Below are 21095 nucleotides of genomic sequence, written 5' to 3' on the forward strand. Positions count from 1 at the left end.
GGCACAAACTTAAATCTAAGATGTTCCACCTAAACCTGAGGAGGAACTTCTTTCCACCTCAACACGAGGAGGAAGTTCTTTGCTGTGAGGGTGGCAGAGCCCTGGCAGAGGCTGCCCAGGGAGGTGGTGGAGTCTCCTTCTCTGGAGACATTCAAACCCCACCTGGACACATTCCTGTGGGACCTGCTCTGGGTGGCCCTGCTTTGGCAGGGGGTTGGACTAGATGATCTCCAGAGGTCCCTTCCTACCCCATGGGATTCTGTAATATGAAGATGGAATAAGATTCCTCAAGCTAGAAATCATACGGGAGACAGACAGGAGAGGTTCGTAAATGGCCTGGGCAACGTGAATAAGGAAAAACGTGTCACAAACCAGGAACCTGAGGGCCTGAAACAACGTTATGAGTCAGACATTACAGAGAAGCAGCAGATACTTTCCCAGGGCATACTCCTCCTGTTGGAGCACAGTGCCGTAGGAGGCCGTGTGAGCAGAGGCTAACAGCTATAAAACCCAGAGAGCAACTGGACAAATTCTTTTAAGACAAAACCATCAGAAGCTATTAAGTGAAGATGAGAATAAAGCCTCCAGCACAGGAAAACGCTAACTCCTGAGCCCCCGGGGGGGAGACAGCCCACGCGCTGCCTCTTTCTACAAGCATCCCCCACCACTGCTCTCCCAGAGAGGAGCTGGGGACCCCACCACCCTCACCATCCTGGCTCCAACCACCCTTTCGAAGGCTGGAGGGTCTTCTGGAGCATGTTCTACCCCAAAGAGAAGGATGTGAATATAATCCCTCTCCCCACATCGCTCGGTGCAGAGCCGTCAGGGTTGGCCAAGGGCTGCAGACTTCACCTCTCGGCTGCCAAATTGGATGTGACATTTCATTTAAGACTCTTGGCTGTTTAATACGTAACTTAGAGAAAAAGGAAAAAAAAAAAAAAAAAAAAGAACCACACACAAACCAACCCAACCTCCGTCCCGTAGGAGTGATGGAGCACTAGGTATCTCATCTGACAGGGTAATGTCCGTGGCGTGGGGTTCAGGATGCTTTGCTGCCAAGAAAAGCACATTTACCAACATTTACCAAATCCAAATGGATCTGCCCTATGTGGGGTTCAGGATGCTTCGCTGCCAAGAAAAGCACATTTACCAAATCCAAATGGATCTGCCCTATCATTATTTACACAACAAGGTCTCATTACAGGCTGTCAATTCTCTCGTTCTTCCACGCTTTTGATACATTTTTCCTACCCGTGGCAGGACACAGCTCCTCTCTGCAACCCCAAGGAAGCAAATTTTAAAAAATTAGACTTTTTCCACAGCAGTAGAGGTGACGCTTCGAGTTGTGTGTTCCCAAAAAGATGCCCTTTGACACAGAGACAATGGGTTTTATTCCAGCATCCACCTGGCACGACTACGACGGATTCAGATATCTTAGCACATCATAACCTTTTACATCCTCAAGGCAAGAAATCTAGTATTGGCTCATCCACCCTGGGGGCTATTCTGCAGAGAAAAAAAAATAAATTCTAAAAAAGGGAATTTACAGAAGATCTAAAACATTTTTCTCAATTCCTCTAGCACTACATGATCATCCCGGTGCGAGAGGGAATAGTTTTCAGGGCGGTACAAATTGTTCTTACCTAGAAAGACAAGTTTTGTTCAGCCTGAAAGTTCAGCTCAATGAATGGACACGCGAAGCCTCGAACGAGGCTTCAAGACAAATTTCAGGTTTTATGAAGAATGCTTTCCTAGTATTTCAACGCTAGTACTTTCCTTCATTGATTGCTGCTCTAATTATTAGGAAGCTGGCAGCCAGATTGATTGGGCTGAATAGAAACCAAACAGCACCCTGCTGCCTTTCTTCTTCACTAGGGCATATTCTTCCTGTATCCCTGTCGCTCCCCTCTCTGCTGAATTTGGATTTTTAAAAAAATCTTTTCAGGAGCACGTGACAGTCAAAGTTGGACTATTTGGGTAGCGCAGAAAGCAAGCTTAATTTCATTTGCCCGGTTTTTCAGAAGACAAAGGGGTCTCTGGAAAGCTAGAGATGTCACCTACAGTTGGATCCAGCCCTCCCCACCGTATACGTACCCCTCTGCTCAGCTCTAGGGAGACCCCATATGGAGCTCTGTGTCCAACTTTGGAGTCCCCAACAGCAGAAGGACATGGAGCTGTTGGAGTGGGGACAGAGGAGGCCATGGAGATGCTGGGAGGGCTGGAGCCCCTCTGTTGAGGCTGAGTTGGGGGAGTTCAGCCTGGAGAAGAGAAGGCTCCGGGGAGACCTTCCAGCCCCTTCCAGTCCCTCAAGGGGCTCCAGGAAAGCTGGGGAGGGACTCTGGATCAGGGTGGGGTGCCCTAGGAGGAGTGGGAAAGGTTTGACACAGAATGAGGGGAGATGGAGCTGAGATGTGGGGAAGAACTTGTTTGGTGGGAGGGTGGTGACACCCTGGCCCAGGTTGGCCCGAGAAGCTGTGGCTGCCCCATCCCTGGAGGGGTTCAAGGGCAGGTTGGAGGGGGCTTGGAGCAACCTGGTGTGGTGGGAGGTGTCCCTGCCCAGGGCAGGGGGTGGCACTGGATGGGCTTTGAGGTCCCTTCCAACCCAAACCATTCTATGGTACTTCATCTCCCACAGAGATACCACCAGCTCCTAGCTGGGTGGCTGTCAGAAAGCTGATGGCATCACCTGCAAGGTGCACTGGTTTCCACCAGCCTGAGAAAGGCCACCTCAGCCCCCACGCTTGTATTTCCACCACTAGAGCAAAACATAGTCATTTTCAAGTGTTCCTCCAAGGCGATGCTCAGGAGCTGCCTTCAGACACTGTTAAATCCTCATGTTATTCACTCCAGTCCAAGGAGCATCTTGTGGCTGAACCTGACCACTAAGTAACTGCTCTCACCAACACAGGCAGTTCTAAAGAATCATTCCTGGGCTAAAAGAAAGCTCAGAGCATCCTAATTGTTACCACTGCCACAATTATTGCTCTTAGTGGTCAGAAGTCCCCAGCCTCAGCAAAGCACCCACTGAGCCCACATAGCATGTTGTAAAAAGAGGGGTTTTTACCCCAAAGGTGTCGCAAGGAACCCATGAGAAAAACTTCTAGGTCTTTTTAGTCTGGAGAAGAGAAGGCTGAGGGGGGGATCTGATCAATGCTTATAAATACTTAAAGGGTGGGTGTCAAGAAGATGAGGCTGGGGCAATATTCAGTGGTGCCCAGGGACAGGACAACAGGAAATGGGCCCAATCTTGAATGTCAGAAGTTCCACCTCAACAGGAGGAGGAACTTCTGCACTTTGAGGGTGGCAGAGCCCTGGCAGAGGCTGCCCAGGGAGGTGGTGGAGTCTCCTTCTCTGGAGACATTCAAACCCCCCTGGACACGTTCCTGCGCGACCTGCTCTGGGCGGCCCTGCTTTGGCAGGGCCTTGGACTAGATGATCTCCAGAGGTCCCTTCCAACCCCATGTGATTCTGTAACCAACAGGGAGGAAGAAAGAGGTGGAAAGGAATGACCAGCCATGGTCTACAGGACATATTAAGAGTCAACTGCTTCTCAAACGGTCTCCTCGTCATGCTTCCTTCTGTAGCGGAGCACCCAGAGCATTCCCCATCACCTCCCTCCTCCGCACCACACTTCGGAAGATCCATTTGCCTTGTTACAGGATAAAATACTCCGGCACAGGGATATCTGGGAGCCAGCAGGGAGGCTCTGTGCCTCGTGAGATGGATTGAAAAGGACAACAAAAACCTTCGGATGATGAAAGACGGCGCTGCCGCACATCCAGCGCGCCGCCGGCTATTTTTAATCATTATTGCCACTCCAGCAATGATGGGCTGGGGCTCCTGACCAGCTGAAACACAGTGGTTTTGGCCCAGGGGGAAAAGAGCTCAGGAGTTTTCATTCCAATTGCCTGGCGCAGACGTGCCCGCTATACCGCTTACTAAATCAACCAGCCTTCGAGCTGCTCCCCTGCTTCTCAGCAGATGCTGATTGATCCCCAAGGAAAGGGGGCTCATGAATGGTCAGCTCAGCCCTGAAACACATCCAGAGCTAACGAGACTTAAGAACACGTTAGCTAGCGATTCCCACTGCTGACAGGGTAGAGATGTCGCGGTTGAGGATGACTTGCAGTAAGAGATGAAAACCACCTCCTTCCAGAAATCTTACATGTGCTAAAAATCATAGAGTCATAGAATCCCCTAGGCTGGACGGGACCTTTAAGATCATCTAGTCTAACCTTCAACCTAGCTCCGATAAAAAACAAAGAAAGCCCAAAAGAAAATAACCCCCCACATCATTAAACCATGTCTCTAAGCACTACGTCAGCCCTCTTTTGAAAACCTCCAGGGATGGTGCCTCAACCACTTCCCTGGGCAGCCCATTCCAAGGCTTGATAACCCTTCCAAAGTCAAAATTCTTCCTAATCTCCAATCTGAACCTCTCCTGGTGCAACTTAAGGCCATTTCCTCTTGTCCTATCACCCGTGATTTGGGAGAAGAGACCGACCCCCCCTGACTACACCCTCCTTTCAGGGAGTTGGAGAGAGCGAGAAGGTCTCCCCTCAGCCTCCTTTTCTCCAGGCTGAACACCCCCAGCTCCCTCAGCCTCTCCTCACCAGACTTGTGCTCCAGACCCCTCACCAGCTCTGTTGCCCTTCTCTGGACCCGCTCCAGCCCCTCAATGTCCTTTTTCATGGTAGGGGTTGGGCAGTAATGGGACTGTGTAGTAATGGGATGTGCGGAGTCACACAGGTTTCTGTGCGTACCTGGGGATGGACAAAACAGCAAAAAATGGAGTTTTTGAAATTCCCAAAGGACCCTCCTGGTACCCACCCCCTGCCCCGGGTCTGTGCTCATACACTCAGCTCCAGGGGTTGCTTCAGTGGGGTTTTTGTCAGGAAGGGTGTTACGTAGCTGTGGAAGCTTCAAAGCTGTGCCAAAAAAAAAAAAAAAAACAACCCTCAAGCACAAATGAAGCACAAACTTAATTCCCCTTCATCTACCCTCAGACTGATGGACCATCTGTCTTGAAACACAAGGCCCTGGAGAGGGCACAAAGGCCATTCTCTGTTTGCCAGGAGTAGAAAAACCCTATCTAAAACAGCATAAAAAAAAATAATCATTATTACAAGCAGTTCTAGAATAAAGGGAAAAAGGACAGGAAACAGTCCTTTCCTATTAGCTGTTTTGACACAAAGGAACACTTTGGAGACCAATTAGACACACCCATCAGCCTAATTGATTTGGATTATAAAGGCCTATAACCAATCAGTTGTACAAAGCATTAGTTACCGACCCTCTGTCTGTTGCAAGGCTGCTACTGCTCAGATGCAAAGTCAACACAGAACTGCATGAACGCCTATTTACACCTTCTTCTTGCCCACAATATATGCCTCCCTCTGCTCAATTTGAAGTGGATCTACAAGAACATAAAAGTCAGAAACCAGCCACACAACTGGGAGTTCTTACAGGCGAAGGAGAAAAGCACAACCTGCACCCACCACCTGTGACAAGCACAAAGAAAATTCATCCGATGACAGAACAGTTTGGGTTGAAAGGGACGTCAAAGCCCACCCAGTGCCACCCCCTGTCCTGGGCAGGGATACCTCCCACCACACCAGGTTGCTCCAAGCCCCCTCCAACCTGCCCTTGAACCCCTCCAGGGATGGGGCAGCCACAGCTTCTCTGGCCAACCTGGGCCAGGCTCTCACCACCCTCCCACCAAACAAGTTCTTCCCCACATCTCAGCTCCATCTCCCCTCTTTCAGGGTCAAACCCTTCCCCCTCCTCCTAGGGCTCCCCTCCCTCATCCAGAGTCCCTCCCCAGCTTTCCTGGAGCCCCTTGAGGGACTGGAAGGGGCTGGAAGGTCTCCCCGGAGCCTTCTCTTCTCCAGGCTGAACCCCCCCAACTCTCTCAGCCTGTCCTCCAGCCCTCCCAGCATCTCCATGGCCTCCAACAGCTCCATGTCCTTCTGCTGTTGGTGGCCCCAGAGCTGGAGGCAGCACTGGGGGGGGTCTCTCCAGAGCGGAGCAGAGGGGCAGAAATCCCCCCCCATCCCTCTCCCTGCTGGCCACGGGGCTGGGGATGCAGCCCAAGATGCAGGGGGTTTCTGGGCTGCCAGCACACATTGTTGAGTCACGTTGAGCTTCTCACCCAGCAGCACCCCCAATTCCTATGCAGGGGGTTTCTGGGCTGCCAGCACACATTGTTGAGTCACGTTGAGCTTCTCACCCAGCAGCACCCCCAATTCCTTCTCCTCAGGGCTCTCAGTCTCCACCCAGCCTGGATTTGTGCTTTGTGCTGACCCACGTGCAAAGTTTTAAAATGCCTTGTAGCCCAAGGAAAAGCTAGAGAAGCCTTTTGTAACAGCTACAGCATCAGAGTCTGGCTTATACCTCAGGATAACGTGGGAAATAAGGTCTTCTTTTTAAACTCAGAGAATAAAATACATTTCTAAACGTCTTCCAGCACTAAACACAAACTAAATAAAAAAAAACCTGTGTTGGCGCACTACAGCAAAGTTCAGAGTCAGAAGAGGCTGCCACGCAGGAAGCAGATTTCTCCACCTCTTAGCACTTGTAAGAACCACAATAAATCTGTCTGGCGTTGAAGGAACGGAGAATTGCACCAAGATGAACAACTACTGAAGTGAACAGCAACGGCTGTCAGAAGCTCAGGCTCTGCTGCCACGAATTCAGCTCAATCATAACTTAACGGTGCTCACGGCGTCACCAGGGCCTCTGCAAAAACTCACACAAGATGAAGATTAAAGCCAGAAAATGCTTTTGGTGTTCCCACCTTGGTACCCTGCACTACACGGGGAGCATTCTGATATCTAAATGAGGCAGAGAGCTTCCTCCAGCCTCCTTCCTCCCACCTCCGTGCCGGCCGAGGTCGGTACAAGTCAAGAGCCCTTGGCAACTTGTTTTGAGCGATCTCAGGGATGTAAAACACAACACGACAAGGGCCAAACCTCAGTTAAACCCCACGGCCGACCCTCATCCATCAACGGATTTACAGAGAAGAAAGAGAAAGGGAAAAGGTTTTATCTAGACAGACTAAATCAATAGGATTTTCATTCAATTTTCAAACAAGTTCCTGGAAGCCATTGATTGCGATGCCAGGCTCGTGAGACTGATGACGAAACCCTGGGCAGAAAGGGGGGGTTCTTAAGGGAAAAAAGAACAGAGCTATTGCAAAGGTAGATGTGTTCTCTTCTTCATGTTCTGGGCATGTTTAGTTTCGAGAAGAGGAGGCTGAGGGGAGACCTCATTGCCCTCTACAACTACCTGACAGGAGGGTGTAGAGAGGTGGGGGTTGGCCTCTTCTCCCAAGGGAATAATGCCAGGACCAGAGGAAATGGTCTGAAGTTGGGGCAGGGGAGGTTTAGATGAGATACTGCGAAGAATGACTTTCCTGAGAGGGTGGTCAGGCACTGGAACAGCCTGCCCAGGGAGGTGGTGGAGTCACCATCCCTGGAGGGATTTCAGAACCGTGTAGACGTGGCACTTCAGGGCATGCTCTAGTGCCCGAGATTGTTGGGTTGGGTGTTTTGGTTTGTGTTTGTGGGTTTGTTTTGGTTTTGTGTGTGTGTATGGTTGGACTCGATGATCTCAAAGGTCCCTTCCAACCATGAAGATTCTGTGATTCTCCAAAGTCTGCACCAAGCCCCAGATGAGCATCACAGCAAGGCGGTGGTGCTTTTTCCCAGCTGCTGTATCCTTGTGGGTAGCTGAGATGACAGAAGGTGCTGGCACACCCCCACGGCAGTCCCTCCTTCAGCCTCACACAGCAGTAAAGAGGCAGGGCTGGGATTTAATTAATTTCCCTGTGTATGTACGGTGATCACTAACGTGCCCTCAGGCTCTGGCATGGATGGCATTTACCAGAGCGAGCCCGTTCCACTAAACTCAGTGTGGATTTTACCTGAAGAAGGGGATTCAGCATCCTGACACATTCATGTTCCCATGTGACAGCCTCACGCTGATCCCCACGGGAGCTGGAGGGGCACTTACGCAGTTGGCCATTCCTCTTGGCCCATCTGCCAGGCAATGGAGCCTCTTCCTGCAGTTGGCCACCACTTGTGGCCAAGAGGCAGAGGCTCCGCTTGCCCCGCTGCCAGCCGAGCACACCCAGTGCTCTCCTTCCCCATCCTCTCCACCAAACCCAAATGGCTCTCATACATCACGTCAAACGCGCTGTCATTCCGTGGGTGACTAAAGAGCTCCACGTCAGCTCCCTAATTAGTCGTTTTTAAATCTGCCTTAATTTCTTTCCAGTGATCTCATGCCTCATTTTCCCCCATTTGAGATTAAACGTCAGTGTTTTCTCAAGCTGGCAGTTATCACTTGTGGCTCCAGAGGCTGCTGCAGCCCAGAAGAGGTATCTATGGTAAGACCAAGAAGGGCAGAAGGATCTTGGGCGTCCCATGTAGGGTAGAAGCCCTGGATTCACCTCCGATACTCCCCTGCAACCCTGGGTGCTGCTGCCACACTGAGTACAGTCATCCACATTCACTTCTTTGAGATCCACATTAACTTCTTTGAGATCTACCCAGGAACTTCTCTACAGGAGGGACACTGAGGGACTGGAGCAGGTCCAGAGAAGGGCAACGGAGCTGGTGAGGGGTCTGGAGCACAAGTCTGGTGAGGAGAGGCTGAGGGAGCTGGGGGTGTTCAGCCTGGAGAAAAGGAGGCTGAGGGGAGACCTTCTTGCTCTCTCCAACTCCCTGAAAGGAGGGTGTAGCCAGGGGGGGTTGGTCTCTTCTCCCAAGGAACAGGTGATGGGACAAGAGGAAACGGCCTCAAGTTGCACCAGAGGAGGTTTAGGATGGATATTGGGAAAAATTTCTTCCCCAGAAGGGCTGTCAAGCCTTGGAACAGGCTGCTCAGGGCAGAGGTGGAGTCACCACCCCTGGAGGCATCTAAAAGCCAGGCAGACGTGGTGCTGAGGGACATGGGTCAGTGGTGGTTTGGGCAGTGTGAGGTTAATGGTTGGACTCGATCTTACAGGTCCCTTCCAACCCAGACAATTCTATGATTCTAGGATATTTTTTTTTTTTAACCATTTTTTCTTCCTGCATTGTCCCAAGGAAATAGCATCTATCCCCAGGCGTTCGTGCTGGTTCCAAGGGAGGGGAGGATCACAGACCTGCTAATCCTGCTCGCTCCGTAGGACCAGCCGCCCTAAAGGTAGTCCACATGGGCAGATACTGGCCAACCCAAACTGCAGGTCACCTTCACTCTCTGGTGCTCAGCACCAGAATAACCCATGCAGAGATTCCTCTTAGCACAGATGGGGACCCCACACTTTTAGGGCCAGCCAGCAAAGCTCCGAGGTTGGGGGAACAAGGCAGCCAGACCCTTCCCAGCCCCAGGGCAGGGTAAGCTCAGCTCCACACCATCCCCAGTTCCTACTGTGCTGCACTGGAGAAACATATATTTAACTGGTCTCTTCTCCCGTACAGGAATAACCTCAATTTGGCAGAGAGCTTTGCTCCCCAGGGCTCAGAAGGGGAGACATGACTTCACCCACTCCCTACGGGGACGGTAACTAACCCAACGCAGGAAAATTCATCCCATCTGATTGACAGCTCTGGAGCTGGAGGCGGACGCTGCCCGCATCTTCTACCTGCCTTTGAAGTAATTAATCAAGGAGCCGAGGCTGAGCTCTCCCCTTCCTTGCCCTGGGTGTGCAGAGTCACAAAGGATGCTCTGAAGGTCTGTGATCCACAGCAAACAAGCTTTAGGAGAGCTCCTGCTCAGGGACTGTCAAACCCTCCTGTAAGTCGTGTAGGAAGTCGAGGGAAAAACAGGGTATTAATCTGCCAAACACCCAGATGGCTCCTCAGCAGGCTTTTAGCACGAGGCTGGAGGCTTCCAGCAGGACTAAAACCACTCTTCCTGAGCCACATGGAACCTCTCTCTCCTGGGGAAGCTGCTTTCCGGGGCTCTGCACCAAGGGGAGACAGGACAGTAATGGAGCAGACATTCCTGCTCGAGGGCTGGCTCTTCTTGGACATGCTGTCTCCTAAATTCCTCCTCCGAGTACTGGCTCTCATCTCTCCCCTCAAAGAGGGCGAGATCCTGCCCCGGGGCTTCTGCTTCTGCATTAGCCTCACAGAGCCTCCGAAAGAAATGATCTGCATAATTACTCTTATTAATGACAGCAATAAAAGCATCTCAAGATATAGCGTCTGTCAGCCGGGCACAAGCTCAGCGGGGCTTTGCTAATTACTGAAGTTCCCTGTGCTGACAAAGAGATCCCAAGGGATGTGGCAACCATGGGGAAAAACCACACAGAGGAGTTTCAGCGCTGCACAACACAGCTTCTGGACTAGAAGCACCTTGTAGCACCTCACCACCAGGCACTGCAGGCACCGAATCTGGTCTTACACCTTGAAGGCCACCCATAACACCATAGTAGGTACTTGTTGGAGACAGGTGTCAGGATTTAGGGAGCTCCGAGCAGAGAAGTGACCCTCTTTCCACAACTCCCAGCATCTCTCCAGCACCTCCTGGCTCTTGTAGCCTCCTTTATTTGTAAAGAGCCACCAACCAGATCTTCAAGCGGTCCTGAGTACAGAACCCTTTCCAAATCAGTACACCTGCTTGGCATGCAGGCCTCAGAAACCCCTTCTGATACCTTCACCTGACTTTAAGGTGATGAATAGGGATGTGCTGTGGCCCAGAACATCCTGAGTCACCTCCACTTCAGGTTGGGCTGGGATTTTGCACACCAAGACACACATTCATGGGAGAAATGAAGGAGTCTGAGCATTTAGATTGGGTACTAGGAAGAAATTCTTGACTGTGAGGGTGGTGAGAGCCTGGCCCAGGTTGGCCAGAGAAGCTGTGGCTGCCCCATCCCTGGAGGGGTTCAAGGGCAGGTTGGAGGGGGCTTGGAGCAACCTGGTGTGGTGGGAGGTGTTCCTGCCCAGGACAGGGGGTGGCACTGGATGCTTCCAACTCCAACCATTCTATGATTTAAAGCAATGAAGGTCAAATTTTCATTGTAAATCATTACACTCTTTGCAAAGACATTCTCTTCACAGTCATCTGTAAAGTTTGTAGCAACCGGACAACCATCACATGTAGAGTCTATCCAGGGGACAGCACCTACATCCCTAACCAGGACAGTCTAAGGGACACACAAATCAACCAATTAATAGGCAAAGGGAAAATTGTGACTTATTCACATGGAAGAGCTCTGTGTTTGCTTAAGCAACACCAGGGACAGATTTGACCCAGCTTCAGCATAAACCAAACCAACGTAACACGCACCTTGATCCTGCCTAAGTCACACTAACAGCAGTGTGATTCATCGAGGAGGACTGAGCAAGTCGACACAGACACACACAAAGCAAGGAAAAGGCCTCCCAACATCCTAAACTGCCATTTTGCTCTCAAGTGTAACAAACAGAATCACAGAATCTTCATGGTTGGAAGGGACCTTTGAGATCACCGAGTCCAACCACAAAAAAACACCAAAAAAAACCCACCCACAAACAGACACAAACCAACAATCCCTGGCACTAGAGCATGCCCTGAAGTGCCATGTCTACGCGTTTCTTAAATCCCTCCAGGGATGACAACTTCACCACCCTGCTGGGGTGAAAAAAAGAGCAAGGCAGAGGGAGTCTGACTTCACCCAGGACAAATTAGCCAGGGCTCTGCCAGGGGAAGTCGGGGAACTTCGTCTGCTGCGCCGCGCTCCACCTGTGATAAGCAGCTTTTAAGACCAATTGATTAAATGTTTCGCTTTCACTCTAGCAATTAATCTCGGCAGCCTTTTACTTATTTGGATGCTTCAAAGCCGGAGAGATAATCCCTTAATTATTCCCTTGCTCTCCCCTTCTTGATCCGTGGTTGAATTAAAAATAACTGCAGCCTCGTGCAGAATCACAAAATCTTCATGGTTGGAAGGGACCTTTGAGATCATCAAGTCCAACCACACACACACACACACGAGAAAAAAAAAAACCAACCACAAACACACACAAAACAAAACACCCAACCCAACAGTGCAGGATGAATCCTGGGTCCATCTCCCTGGAAGCTGCACATGGCGGTCACTCATTTGGAGCCAGCAGAGAGTTTGGTCTCTGTGGTCTGTCCATGCAAATCACTTCTGCAAAGATGAACCACGGGGAAACCAGGCATTTCAGTAAAAACAAAACTCAGGTTTTCAAAGCAAGGCACGAAGACCCTGGTCCTAATTATTGTTTGGTCACACAGTATAAGCCCTACAGCCCTAACCTCTAGTGCTACTACTTATTTACCCCAGAGATAGATCTAGCCCTCTGAATTTTATCCTATAGATTCTCTATACACATACAAATGAGGCGCTTTTTGTGCTTCTCTATCTGAAATTTCAGTATTTTTCAAGAATGTTATCCAAACCCATGAGCTTCTCAGAGTGAGTCCAAACTATTCTCTGTGGGCAAGTCATTAACTGAGAAATATTAAACAAAGCTGTGATAACTCATCAAGCTTACAAAGAGCATTTCGAAGATAAAGGAGCATTTTTATAACTCTACAAACTGGAGACAACCAAGATGTTTGTTGCAGGGCTCAAGCATCGCACCCAGGTGAGGACATCCTGCTTCCCAGGACCGACATTGAGGGACAGGGATGAAACAAACCCCTTTCAGGCAAGAGAAAACGCACACCAAATGCATTCATTCAACGGGGAAAGCACCTCCTGCAGCATCACGAGATACCTCTGCTGAGCCAAGGCTGACAGAAGCATTTTAATGCCGCACCTTTCTCCTGAGCTTTCCCTGAGTCACTTTTAAAGTGACTTAAAGCTGAGAGCATTTCCATGGCCTGACCATGGTGGCTCGTACCTTGTTACAAATTTTACACCCATCTTGGGTGGCAGCAAGTGCTTCCTGCCAAGAGCCCTCAAGCCCTGATGTTAAGTACGGGATGTAGATGGGTAGAGAACAATATAGGTCTATGGCAAGACAACACAGAAGGGCAGATGGGACAGAGGTGTATAAGAGACATGAGTGTTGGGAAGAGTCTGGTAAGACATGCGTTAACAATATTCCACTTCAAACACAGCTTTTTCTAGGAATAAAAACTTCACACACAGCAATGGAGAATCAATATTTCTCCTTCTTCCACTCAGCAACTCCCAGCAGAAACAGGATCCCAAAATCTCATTCCTCTTTGATGGGATCTACTCTAACAATTCCCAAATCGCCAACTATTTGCGCTTTTATTTGAAGGAAAGCTGGGACAGGAGAGGTACCCCTAGAGAGGGAATCAAGGTGGCTGGGACCACAGTGAATGATGGTCGATGACTGTCACAAGAAGGTGATGGGTGGAGAACACCCAGCTGACACCAGGGTCCCCCAGGGATGGACACAGGACATACAGAACAAGGACAGACCCAGCCATTGCCACATTATCTGCTCATTTCTAAGCACTGAAACATGCAGAGGTTTTGAAATTAAAGGTTTTAAGCGTTGTTTGCCAAGCAAGCTCTACGTTATTCTGCTTAGGAAAGGGCTCTGTTTTGAAGGATGGAGAGAGTTGGAAGGATTGCAGAGAGGGTACACCAGGCACCACCCAGCACTTACCTGTGTCGTAGTGAACTACCAGGGACCTGGAATAGTCCCCGTTTTTCAGCGGGTGAAACTCCACCGTTACTTGCATGGTGTCACCAATCCCGAGCGTCCCGATGGAGGGCTCCACAGAGAAAGGGCTGCAACACAAAGAGACATAGTGGGACCATTGTGGGACATCTGGGGACTAAGTTCCTTTTGCAAACAAACCACAGCTGTTAGAGGAGAAACACCACATACACCATGGGAAACAGAGCTACTGACCCCCACTTCTGAAGAGATCCAGCCCTCAGAAGATCCTATGGTATAAAATGACCTTATCTCCCCCCTATTCTCCATCCCATCCTCTGCAGTCAGGCTCCAGAGTCCAGCTGGCAGCAATACAACCAGAGGCTGGTTTTGGAAGAGCACGAGAGGTGGTAACAGCTATTCGCAGGCACAACATGACACCAATTTCCTCAGGAATCTGTCTTTTCCTGCCACACCTCAAGAGATGCAAATGTCAAGGCAATACCTGTTCCAATGAGATTATGGCCTAGAAATCAGACAGAGAATAAAAGTCTTTTTTTGAAGTCCAGAGAACAATCACGGCTTAAATTACAAAATTCATTTTTTTTTTAACCTTAAAAACATCCTGGTTTAGCCTAAGAAAGGGCACCTTTTATCAGCATTTCACTGAAAGCTGCTCTAAGAAGAAAAGGAACAATCAGAAAAAAAAAATCTGACTGCAAATGCAGATGAGAGCGATACCCGTGACAAGGCACAAAAGGAGGATCCCATTTACAGCCCAAACGATTAAATGAAGAGCCGTTAACAGGAGCCCATCACGGCGAGGTCAACAGGAGGTTTTTCTCTGCAATCTGGGGCTCTGGGTTGCAATCCAACCTCAGGAACTATTTGCTTGGCCCCACGGACAAAAGGCTGGGCAACGAGTTGGAAATAATTATCAAAGCGTGCTGGTGTGGTTTTTGGACTTAATATGAGCAATTTTAATTTGTCACCAGGTAAAGAGCTCTCGGGCGATAGACACAAAGCTTGGGGCTTTAACGCTGGGGGGACAAGTCAGATGGAACACTCTTCTGCTCGATGGCAGCTGGGCTTCATGGCTCTCAGAGAGCCCCACTGAGAAAACAAAGGTTATTGGGTTTAGCGCTTTGCTGGTGGACAATTTGCCACCATAAAAGCATGTTCTGGGAAGTTCTACCATGATCAGAGAATGCAGCGCGCGGACAAAAATAATGAGCGCTGGAGGCATGCACAAGCTGAGCTTTGTTCGTGTAAGTAGTGGCAGCTGATGAAATTTTGGGAGTTTCTGCCCGTTAAGGAGATGTTGCTGCAATTAGGGGTGTGGCCTATTCCCATCACAACTCAAGAGAGCATTGCCACTGACTCAGATGGAGAAGCATCAGGCCAACAACCTGCTGGACATGAGACTTTTGGGAGAGAGAAGGAAAGACAAGGCCTCACCAGCCTCAGAACTGGATTGTTCTATGTGGTTCTGCATCTGCACTGATGGTCTCTGCTGGTGCCTGGGTGGGATCATGGCACAGATATTTTCTTCCTTATTTTTTTGCCAGAAGCGTTGCCAGAACAGAAAAGCTGCTAGTTAAGGAAGGAAATTCCTTGTAACACTTTAACACCACCTCCCACCCCATCATCTTCCTACTCCTTCCTCATGTCTATGTATTCCTGCCCTCAGATGATTGGGTGGGATTAACCCTCCTGGGCGGTGACTTCAGGGATGGTTGGGTGGGATTAACCCTCCTGGGCGGTGACTTCAGGGGGCGCCTGAGAAATCTTCATGTTTTCAGATTATTAGAAGAAGAGGATCCAACTGAGGTCAAGACTTGGTTCTTGGGAAAGAGAAACCTAGCACAAACCAGACACTGCACCTCCTACATCCTACCCCATGCTCTACCCCCAAGAGAGTGAGCAGAAGCTCACTATCCCTCCCATGGACCTTGTTCTCCAAGACCCAAAGATACAAGCTCCACGGTTAAATTTAACTCCTCTGAATTTTAGTCAACATCACTGAGCTGCTTCCTGCAGCCTACAGATAAGAAGAGATGCAAAGGAGACATCCCTGACACATCATAATAGTCAAAGGGAAGCCACTGCCAAGAGATGAAGTTGGCAGGCTAAACTTTGGCCTTTTATCCGTTAATTGTGAGCTGTTCTTTAAGATAATCCTGGCCCTGTTAGATCTACCCTTTTAATCAGTCACTACTGCTCCTGAAAGACAGGAAAAAATAAGGTTTGAAGTTTGTTTAAAAGCTTGTTTTTTCCGATGTACCCATTTGGATGTTTGCTTTGTTGTACAACATCTAAACTTTCGCTTGTGCAGATCTCCCAATGGTACCTTGCAGACCCCAGAAGGTATAACCTCATCTCCAGTCAACTCATCACCAGTTCAACACAAAAAGGCCCAGAGTAGCAAGTCGTGTTGTAAACCCAATCAAACTTTGACACTGGTCTTGGCTTGATCAGGGGGGTTTGCTCAGATGATCTCCAGAGGTCCCTTCCAACCAAAGCTGCTCTATGATTTTATCTTCTAAGTCAGCCCAGTTCCATTTCACATATTCCCCAAATTCTTCCTGTTTCCCATGCACCTGGGCATATACCTACAGGCAGATGGTAGACAGACAGGCATTAGAAGACCTCAACCTCTCAACCGTTAAGAAAGTTCCCAATGAAGAATTCATTATGACATTTTGCTGAACACTTAAGAAAAAAGAAAAAGAAAAAAAAAAAAAGAGCAGAAACACAGGAACTTCCAAGTATTTTAATGAAATCTGAATTAAAGTGGGGGCGACTTAATTAGAATAAAATCCTGCTTATATTCAAAGATTTAAATCATCTGTTTGAAATTTCAAACCAGCTTTCAAAAGTTCATAATGAAATGGAAGAAATGACTGATGCCCTCAGCTGACAAGAGAAATCATATCAGCTTTTGATGTCCGTACACACGCAATCCAGTTATTCAGAATTCTACTTTTTTTTTTTGGTGTAGTTTGAAATAAAACCTCTGTCCTGCTTCCCATTGCTTTATTGCAAGTCTGGACTGAAATATTTAATTGCCGAAATTCAGAAACTCTTAAAAATCCATATCAAGCAGAATACACTCTATCACTCAATAGGATGGTTGGCAAGCACATTGTGAAAAGATGCTGGGTTTTACGGAATCACAGAATCCCATGGGGTTGGAAGGGACCTCTGGAGATCATCTCGTCCAACCCCCTGCCAAAGCAGGGCCACCCAGAGCAGGTTGCACAGGAACGTGTCCAGACAGACAGGGTTTGAATGTCTCCAGAGAAGGAGACTCCACCACCTCCCTGGGCAGCCTCTGCCAGGGCTCTGCCACCCTCACAGCAAAGAACTTCCTCCTCAGGTTGAGGTGGAACTTCTTATACTCAAGTTTGTGCCCATTTCCTCTTGTCCTGTCCCTGGGCACCACTGAAAAAAGACCGGCCCTGTCCTCCTGACACCCTCCCTTTGAGTATTTATAAGCATTGATCAGATCCCCCCTCAGCCTTCTCTTCTCCAGACTAAAAAGACCCAAGTCCCTCAGCCTCTCCTCGGAAGGGAGATGCTCTCATCATCTCTGTAGCCCTCTGCTGTCCCCTCTCCAGCAGTTCCCTGTCCTTCTGGAACTGGGGAGCCCAGAACTGGTCCCAGTGCTGCAGATGGGGCCTCCCCAGGGCAGAGAAGAGGGGCAGGATGACCTCCCTTACCCACTGGTTGTTTATTTTGGTGGGGACAACTAGAGCTGGAAATCCCAGAGGAAAATTGTACAGTGATTTGCAAGTTCCTGCCTATATACTTCTACAGGGAACAGCAGCCACCTGCTTAAATAGCATCCTAGAAGCCTTGGCAGGCCTACCAAGGAAGGTCCTCTTGGAGCCTCACATTTTACAGGAGAAAAGTAAAAAGTCTTCTTGTGAGCCCTGTTTTCCTGGGGAAGAAGATGAGGCAACTCAATTCTCCAAGTCAGTCATGCTGCATTCCTGACCTCAGCTCCTACACCGAGACCTCCAGGACCAAGCAACTCATCACCACCCATCTCAACTGGTTTCCTTGCAGGTGTGATGCCAACAAGGCATCGCCCTTCCCAGCTCAGCAAGCTGGTAAAGCGGTGACTGTCTTCTGAGACCAAAATGAGCTGTACAAGCTCTCCACAACTCAATTCACATCAGGCATTTCTGGAACTGGGGAGCCCAGAACTGGTCCCAGTGCTCCAGATGGGGCCTCCCCAGGGCAGAGCAGAGGGGCAGGATGACCTCTCTCCACCTGCTGGTTGTTTATTTTGGTGGGGACAACTAGAGCTGGAAATCCCAGAGGAAAATTGTACAGTGATTTGCAAGTTCCTGCTTATATACTTCTACAGGGAAAAGCAGCCACCTGCTTAAATAGCATCCTAGAAGCCTTGGCTGGCCTACCAAGGAAGCTCCTCTTGGAGCCTCACATTTTACAGGGAAAAGTAAAAAGTCTTCCTGTGAGCCCTGTTTTCCTGGGGAAGAAGTTGAGGCAACTCAAGTGCTCCAAGTCAGTCATGCTTCGTTCCTGACCTCAGCTCCTACACCGAGACCTCCAGGACCAAGCAACTCATCACCACCCATCTCAACTGGTTTCCTTGCAGGTGTGATGCCAACAAGGCATCGCCCTTCCCAGCTCAGCAAGCTGGTAAAGCGGTGACTGTCTTCTGAGACCAAAATGAGCTGTACAAGCTCTCCACAACTCAATTCACATCAGGCATTTCATCTAATCAAACACCATGTGCTTGTGACCCCCCCAAAGAACGGATGTATTTGGCTGACAGTGGTACATAGCCATTTCAGAAGGTACTTACAATCAGGAGGTTGCAAGCAAACATATTCTAGCACTCTCCAGAAAGTGTGGGAAACAAAGCTCTAGAAGAAAAGGCCTTCAACCTGTGCACCAGATGTGTGCTGTACATTTTGCTTGTACTCTCGTTACCATTCTGGTTTGGGGCTGTAGTCCTTCTGAAGCCTCTACTTCAGAGCTCATTACACTTAAAAATATGTGGGACCAGACCAAACCCTACTGCAAAATAAAGTTCTTGGACCACACAGTGTTACTGTCAGGGCCTCAGGACTGATTGCTTTGATCTACCATCTCTGATTGCCCTTGCTAAAACAGACACAGCTGCTGATAAAGTCTAAAATGTCTCTGTCACCAGCTCAGAGACGTTTCCTGACACACTTTAGGTCTACCTGAACTGAGCTCCTAGAGCTGCCGCTTGCCACATGGTCAAGTTGTCTTATTTTATTCCTTCTTTCAAACTGACAGGACTGGTCTCGGGAGATGCTGTGTCTGAGATACCACCGCAATATCAAACCTCACTGCAGCCTGCAGAGATCTATCAAAGGGTGCATCGTGCTTAAGACACTGTAAGCTACTGCAGTGTTCCTCGGGGCTCGCTGCTGGGAGCATTTCTGTTTAACATCTTTATTGATGGTCTTGATAAGGACATCAAGTGTATCATCAGTAAGTTCGCAGATGACACCAAGTTAAGCAGGAGCGTTGATCTGCACGAGGATAGAGAGGCTCCACAGAGAGACTTGGATAGATTGGATGGATGGGCCAACGTTAACAGTATGAGCATCAACAAGGCCAAGTGCCAGGTCCTGCACTTGGGCCACAACAACCCCACGCATCACTACAGACTTGGGGAAGTGTAGCTGGAGATGCCTGGCAGAAAAGGACCTGGGACTTCTTCTAATTGACAAGCAGCTGAACATGAGCTGGCCGTGTGTCCAGGTGGCCAAGAAAGCCAATGGCATCCTGGCTTGGATTAGAAATAGTGTGGCCAGCAGAAGTAGGGAGGTGATTGTCCCCCTGTACTCAGCACTGGGGGGGGCACACCTGGAGTGTTGTGTCCAGCTTTGGGCACCTCAGTACGCAAGAGACATGGAGGTGCTGGAGAAGGTGCAGATGACAACGAAGCTGGTGAAGGGTCTGGAGAATAAATCTTATGACAAGCGATTGAAGGAGCTGGGACTGTTCAGTTTGAGGAAGAGGAGGCTGAGGGGAGACCTCATCACTCTACAGCTACTTGAAAGGACAATGTAGAGAGGTTGGTGCTGGTCTCTTCTCACAGGTCATTAGCGATAGAACAAGAGGGAATGGCTTCAAGCTCCAACAGGGTAGGTTTAGACTGGACATTAGGAAAGAATTCTTCACAGAAAGAGTGGTCAGAGACTGGAACAGGCTGCCCAGGGAGGGGGTTGAGTCACCATCCCTGGATGTGTTTAAGGGACGTTTAGATGTGGTGTTGGGGGATATGGTGTAGGGGAGAACTTTGTAGAGTGGGGTTGATGGTTGGACCCGATGATCCCCAGGGTCTTTTCCAACCTGAATGATTCTACGATTTTATAAAACCCACGTGTCCTGCCAATTTTCAGGCAGCAATCCAGCAGCTTGGACGTTCTGGCTCCTTTTTGTCACTCTTTACCAACTATACCATCACACCACAGTGTTTTGCACACACAAACACACAAAGGGTTCCTTTACCTCTGAGTGCTGATGCAGTAACGAGCCTCCCGGTTCCCGACGTTGCGAACCAGCAGAGTTCTCTGGGTGCTGTACTTGACTGGGCAGATGGAGAAGTTCAGCTGGTCCGGGAAATCCAGGATAGCTCGGGCACCTATCGCTCGGATGGGCACAATGAATTTCTCCCTCTCTGTGATGCAGGTGAGCTCGTAGAAGTAATCCTGAGGGGAAAGAAACCACGGCAGCACAGTGCAGTTAGTACCATCCCCACGGCAGAAGGAAAACCCCTGTTTTCTGTTACTCTAACAGCAGCCTTCAATAACACAATAGTAATTTTTACCTTAACGACCTTCCATTCCAGTAGCATGACTTGGACGGGGCTGTTAACTTGCAAAGAAGAAACAATCTCATCGATTCACCTGCTTTTGCAGCAGAATTATCTGATGCTTTGATTCCCAGGCACCAAAACAGAGTCATTTCGTGCAAGGGATTGCAGGGGTAACGAGAACCTGCTTCGATCCCCACCGCAGACTGTCACAGGCACCACTAAGGACCCACTTGTGCCACAGCACTAACTCCAGCCCCAGCAATGCAGAGACCCTTGAAGCTTGGCAGGGGATGCTCGGGGACATTTTCAAGAGGATTAGTCAGTCTCTGGTGAAATACTTCACAAGTTCGACACTACAGTTGTTTTAAACTCTCAGGCGAGTGTAGGGTACACATGTATTTCTCACCCCTTCCCATTATAGGGACAAGGCTGGAGAGATACACTCCTGGGCCAGAACAATCCTCACCATCAGTACAGACTGGAGGGAGAGGTGTTAGAAAGCAGCCCTGAGGGAAGGGACTTGGGGGTGCTGGTGGAGGAGAAGCTGGACATGAGCAGGCAGTGGGCACTTGCAGCCCAGAAGGCCAATCCCATCCTGGGCTGCATCCAAAGATGCGTTGCCAGCAGGTCCAGAGAGGGGATTCTGCCACTTTACTCTGCTCTGGTGAGACCTCACCTGGAGTATT

The 21095-nt window shown here is 49.3% G+C and overlaps 1 protein-coding gene across 1 annotated transcript in view; it reads right to left on the bottom strand.

Annotated features, from left to right (window-relative positions):
• HYDIN (HYDIN, axonemal central pair apparatus protein) overlaps window positions 1-21095 on the bottom strand; it is a 176929-nt gene that overhangs the window by 140485 nt on the left and 15349 nt on the right. The window contains exons 5-6 of the mRNA XM_014960757.1: window positions 20103-20302; window positions 13587-13711 (exon numbers count right to left, since the gene is read on the bottom strand). Coding sequence (XP_014816243.1) covers window positions 13587-13711; window positions 20103-20302 — 325 coding nt within the window. The remainder of the gene's footprint in view (window positions 1-13586; window positions 13712-20102; window positions 20303-21095) is intronic.

The sequence above is a fragment of the Calidris pugnax genome, unplaced genomic scaffold (assembly GCF_001431845.1).
Source record: "Calidris pugnax isolate Ruff unplaced genomic scaffold, ASM143184v1 scaffold347, whole genome shotgun sequence".
Lineage (NCBI taxonomy): Eukaryota > Metazoa > Chordata > Aves > Charadriiformes > Scolopacidae > Calidris > Calidris pugnax.